General features: G+C 40.7%; 1 protein-coding gene across 9 annotated transcripts in view; it reads right to left on the bottom strand.

Annotated features, from left to right (window-relative positions):
* Positions 1-3,154: 3,154 nt before the first annotated feature.
* Positions 3,155-6,000, bottom strand: part of MBD5 (methyl-CpG binding domain protein 5) — a 147,694-nt gene continuing 144,848 nt past the window's right edge. For all 9 annotated transcript variants that reach the window (XM_055718888.1, XM_055718893.1, XM_055718887.1 and 6 more), the window contains one exon: positions 3,155-5,859. In XM_055718888.1, coding sequence (XP_055574863.1) covers positions 5,788-5,859 — 72 coding nt within the window. In that variant the 3' untranslated portion in view covers positions 3,155-5,787. The remainder of the gene's footprint in view (positions 5,860-6,000) is intronic.

The raw sequence follows: 6,000 nt of genomic DNA, 5'->3' as shown, positions 1-6,000 counted from the left end.
TATGAGTGTTTCTCTTCCTGAAGAAAAATCAGTGAGAAGAACAAATTATTTTCCTGGAACTCAGAACAAGCAGTCTTTCTACCAAGAGTTAAGAATTGCTTCTTTTTCAAAAAGGCCTAAAATGATTGTGATTTGATGAGATGGAAACTTCTGAAGTCAGATTAAAAAAAAAAAAAAAAAAAAGTCTATTCTGCAAACTCGTTTCCTGTCTGAAAAGTTGGTGGTTCCTCATAGCACAGACTCTGCAACATACAAAGCAGAAATCCACTGAGTAGTATAAAAATATATATATAAAAAATTGAAAGTATTTATTCATTTTTAGGATACTTCTTTTTAGGGTTTTGGGTTTCTTTTGCATTGCAGCCTTGATTTTGGTGCCTTGACCTTCCTCAGGGCGAGACTGCTTTTTTTTTTCCCTTCTCCCCCTCTCACACCATCGCTGGTTTGAAGTGATGGGTATTAATGTTGTTAGTTAAGTGAAACCACTGATGCCACAAGAGGACTTACCTGGCGGTGTCCCGCGCTGCTGGGCCCGGACGCGGATGTGGCCGTAAGAGGCTCCGTCCCCATCCCACACTGGAACTGGTTTAGCACCATTCAAAGCCAGGCTCAAATGGTGGCTCAGACCCAGTTCGCTCCTTCACTGGGACCCAGTTCCACCGGCAATTTTAAGACGCAGCTGATGCCGCGCGTGTGCCGTTGTTCCCTTTGTTGTGCCGCACCTGTGCTCACGCTTCCTTGGGGTCTATATGCAGGAATGCCTGGGGATGTTCTTGCTCCGCCTTCTCCACACCGCTTTGTCCAGGGTAAGTACGACAACACCCTTCCCATTTCCCATATCTTTTCCAAAATAGAAATTCCCAGAAAGAACTATTCTCTCTCTCTCCACATATATTTATTTTTTTTCTTTTTCTGTTCTAAATCCTAACCCCTCATCTTCTGTTGGGCTGGCACTCAATTACAGACACACACTTATCTCGCAGCAGGTAAAAACGCGAGAGATGAAATCTCTCCAGAATGTGCTTTTGTGGGGGTGATTTCAATCAAATCTTTTTTTTTTTTTTTCTTTTAAGCAACAACAAAAATTGCTTTTAAGTGTTCACAGCCAATAAATACATTGTAAAAACTGGCAGAGAGAAATGAACGACGAAGGCCTGACGTCCCGCTGCTCAGCTTTCAAACGCAAAGCAAATACGTGACTAGTTCAGCTTCAGCAACAGCTGGCGGTGCAGGGCAGCAAGAGGCTGGCGAGACTTTTGGGGGTACATGTGCCCAGGCAGCATTTATCACAGCCATACACGCCGCTGCATTTGGACAATATTGCAGGAAATAGGTGAGCACTTTCACTTTCAAAGGCTCGCTCTTTTAGTTAGCCTCTCATCCTTGATAGTGCAAGTCCACAGTAACCAGCAGCAGGGCAGAAACCCTCGGGGTGGTGGACTGTGGGCTCCCTGGGCTTGGGGGGTCCCCAGGAAGCCCCCAGGCTCATGTCCTGGGATAGACAAATTTATTTTTGGTAGGATTTTTTCCTTTTTTTTTTTTTTTTTTTGAGGTCTAGCAGTGTTGATTCACCACCAGTGTGAACAGTGGATTTTGAACTAAATGATCCGTTGATGTGCTTGGGGCTTTGTAGATCAGGAACGTGCTCAAAGCACGGGGTTAATAGCATTTTTGGGGGAATCGTGAAACGGGAAGGTTGAGTTGCTCAGTTAGTACTGGTAAAAACAGCAGAGAGAGGGAGGGGACCCAGGGCTGTGTTAACGGAGTGGATCTGTTTGGACTTGGATGAGAAGGTCCTGGATTGCGTGAGCACAAGCTCCAACAGCCATCGGCTTCCTCAACTTACCCGCTGGATGTCGCAGCTGATGCCGTTACCTTCCCCGAGGGCACCGCAGGCAAACTAAGGACCGGTAATTGGATCTGCAGTCTTAACTGTGAATTCTCTTGGCTTTTATGCATTTAAATCAACCTCCATGTTGTAGGTTGCTATTTAATTTGACAGCGGTGCCCGTGGCCCCTTTTAGGCCTGGGCATCCCATCGTGGCATCTTATAAATACATAGGAAGACAGTCCCTGCCCCGAAGAGAACATCACAGTAACTTTTTTTTCTGGTGATTTAATCATAATATTGACAACTTTATCAAAAATTACAAAACTGATATTAAAAAAATCTCTAATTCTTAGTAAGACTAGAATGGGTTTTTTTTTAAAAATAGAAAAGCACTTTTATGCTACTGCTCTTCTGGAATTCTCACATTACAACCCTACATAGCAAAATACAAACCGTAGCTAAGAAAGGTAGCAGTCCTAAGGTAATTCAGTCCACCACGAGCCCTCTAATATCTCTATACCATCAAACTCAGGGACTCCAAAAAGATATTACATCACTTATAAACCTCCTGCAAAGCTGATTTAGGAAATACCTTTAAATTTTAAGTTCTTTTTAACCCCTAAAACCTTAGACTGTGAGGATAATAGACCTGGGACATCAGAAGTGGGGTGGGTTTTTTTGATTTTTTTTTTTTTTTTAACTACGTGGATGTTAATTTTACAGCTGATACCAGCCAAATGTTTTCTGCCAGAAGTAAAAATATGAAGAAAATCCACTGAAATAAATGAAAATATTTTTTATGGTGTTCACAAAATGCACCATAATAGAAAGAGGAATATTTCCTTTAATTTGAACGTCATCTGAATGACTCAACCACATTGTCACCCACTTAGCAAAAGAAAGCATAATAAATAAATAAATAAATAAACAAGAATATGTAACACTTTACATCCGCAAAGAATCACGTAGTTCCCTAATCTACCGAGATACTGATTGACGTCGTGGGCTCGCTTTACTCAGCCAGTTCAGTTTTGTGTGATTGTGCCATATTAATGACAAATAAAGTGTTGTTCCACTTTCCACAATGGAGTCGGTTGTTTTTTTTTTTTTTTTTCTTTTTCCACCTTTTAAATATAGGAATTCTCTCTTAAATTAGAAAGTAGGCAAAAAGTATTTTTTAAATTTTCATTTTTAAGTCTTCTATTAGAAAAAATATAGATTTTTTAAACAAAAAATAATAAGGTAGAAAGAAGGGTTGGGCCTCCATCAAAAAAGTATATTATGCTTTAATGCAAAGAGAAAGAAATGGCTCTATGGGCAAAATTCAAGTATGAGTGACCAGTTTTTTAATCGTAAAGTAGGTGCAACATTTTTTAAAATGTTACAACACTGCATGACCTGTAATGCTCACAATATTTACATTAACTGCTTACATGAAACCATAAAAACTCTAAAAGAGAAAAAAATTGGTATGGACTGAAACAAACTACTCCTAGCACCCACATCAACGCCATTATTAACCAATGAAATCAAGTGCACAAAAATACTTTACATGGCCTATTGATGTAAAGTATACATCGGTGAGAAAGTACAAACCTAATCAGTTAAAATGCCAAAAGAAGGGTCGGTCAATACAAACTCAGTTCTAGGACAGAAAGCAAAGGGCGAAAGAAACTGAACTGAGGCAGGCGCTCGCACACGCACACGCACGCACGCACGCGGTGGCGTCAGAACCCACGCGGGTGTGGGCAGACAGCAGGGAAGCGGGCTGGCGTGGCAAACGGACAACATCGACTCTTGAAACCAACACAGCAACTCGGAACAGAAAAATGGGAGCTAAACTACACCCCCCCCCCCCAAAAAAAAAAAGTTTGTGGTGGTTTTTTTTTTTTTTTTTTTTTAAATTAATAAAATCAATCACTTCACATGAGCTTGCATGGAGGACGGTGGCGTTACAAAAAGACAAATGAACCTACCCCGCGGAAGGAAGGGCTCCTGCCTCCCTCCAGGCCCCTGCAGCCAGTGTAGCTATTGCGATCCCTCGGGCGGGGGAAGGAGCAGTGGGAGCCGTTTCGCCAGCCATGAGAAAGGCCAGGGGCCAGCCCGGAGGTAGTGCTGCCCGCTCTGGCACGCCAGAGCCGAGGCTGGGAAAGCCGCCGGGTCCTGTCGTCCTCGGGGACGGCCGGTCTCGGTCATGTCCTTCAGAGAGTGGAGTGTGGGACTTGGGCAAGGCGGATGGGAAGAGGAGCAATGACTTGTGATCCTGGCGCCGAGTGCCGGGTACCTGGAGAGTGGCGATACCGCCAGCTTCCCAGGATGCTGATCACTGCCAGTCCTTAGCTAGAGAGTGAGATTTGGGAATTCAGGGAGGGGGGAAAAGGAAATCTGAGGTAAGTGGTGGTCCCGGACGAAGAGGTAGGGGTTACGGACTCCAGCCCGGGACCGGGAATGGTGAACTGAGAGTTATTTCGGGAAGCCTTGAAGACAGAGGATGTCATTGCTTCCATCACCATCACCACCATCCGTGTCAAAAATAGAAATGAAATCAAATGGAAATAATGTTGTGCTACACCTCCGTTCGTTAATTTTATAATGGCTCATAGCTTTAGACTTTTAAATCTGTAGTGTATTAATTTTTTTCTACATATTTTTCACATTTCTCACTTAATATAACATAAATAATTTGGTTAATAGATTTAACCTGCACATTTCAGCCACATTAATATATATAAGAATCTGTTAATGGTATAAATAATTCTTTTTAAATAAAATAAATCTGATATGTTACATAATACTGATAAAAATTACTGTTGCTAATAGTTTTGTAAGCCACCCTTAATTTTTTGTTTTAATACTGCGAGATGGATACTGGAATTACTTTTACGAACGCTGCGGAGCATGCCCTTTCATTCTACTGCGAAACCAAACCGTAATCAATACTGATCACATTATTAAAGCAGGGCCTCTGCCCCCTTAAAAGTAAACACGATGGTTAATGACGTTAGATAATTTAAGCTAATAAATCTAGGGGTTTTGAGGGGTCAACGTTACGGGGGATATTAACTGTTTAGTTTATCAGGTGGCTATGAAACTTTAACTACAGAAATGGTTGACTAAAATAGTCCATCTACTTTTTTTTTCTTTTTAATAAAATCTACAGCATTCTACTTTAAAAGCTAAGTAAATAAAAACGCAACCGATAGTTGCAGCCTTTGAATTATTAATTAGAGCTGTGATCCCACATCCCGTTAGGAATCTGCAAGGTTGCACTCTCCTACAGAGACCTGAAATGGAGTACAGTACTTCCAGGCAAGGTTCATTCCAAACAGACAGTATCAATGAACACTCAGTGGCGTGAAGTGTATGTCATAATTAAGGTATTACATAATCATGCCTTCTCTCTGCTGTTAAATACAAAAACAGCATCTTTTACATTATCATATAAAAGCATTTAGGCTGTATTTTTATTTATCACTTTACACTGGTAGTCTCTTGTATGTGTACTCAATAGAAACCAAAGAATTTTGTACACTATTTTTTGTACAATAAAAGATAAAGTGTGCATTAGGTACGCTTGTACATGACAATATTGTACAATATTTACATTTCAGATATCACCATGAAATTCTGTATTATCTATATACACAATGAAAATTTCTCAGAAACATTTGGACTATTTCTTATAATCACAATTTTAGTATTATAGAAAAAAAATTCAGTAATCATCTGACATTGTTACTGCAACCTTTCAAGATTTCTGATTGGCTTACCCAGCAACTGCTATCCCTCCTAATCATCAAAAATATTGTACCACTAATCCGCGTAGCACCCTGTGATGGTATCTATCTGTCTTCATATAAATATTGATATAAACACGTCTATATCAATACCTACATATAGACTTATGTGCACGTTCATTTTGATAAGCACTGGACCAGTAACAACGACATTCAATGTTATCTAGAGATCTTCCTCCTCTTGGGCTTTGGAGGCTTCACTTGTCTGTCTCCCTGGGGGATTTGGTGGACCTAAAAACAAGGACAGTTACAAGTTAGCAAAGGAGACTGGTCAAAGTAACCAGCCAGTAACAAACCAACTACAGGATTGCTTGAGGTGCTGTTATGAAACGGTTCTTAACTACTTCATGTCTACGTGGAAGCCTGAATTAA

This window comes from Falco cherrug, chromosome 8, assembly GCF_023634085.1.
Source record: "Falco cherrug isolate bFalChe1 chromosome 8, bFalChe1.pri, whole genome shotgun sequence".
Classification (NCBI taxonomy): Eukaryota; Metazoa; Chordata; class Aves; order Falconiformes; family Falconidae; genus Falco; species Falco cherrug.
The sequence above is the reverse complement of the archived record's forward strand: the minus strand, read 5'-3'. Positions and strand labels throughout refer to the sequence as shown.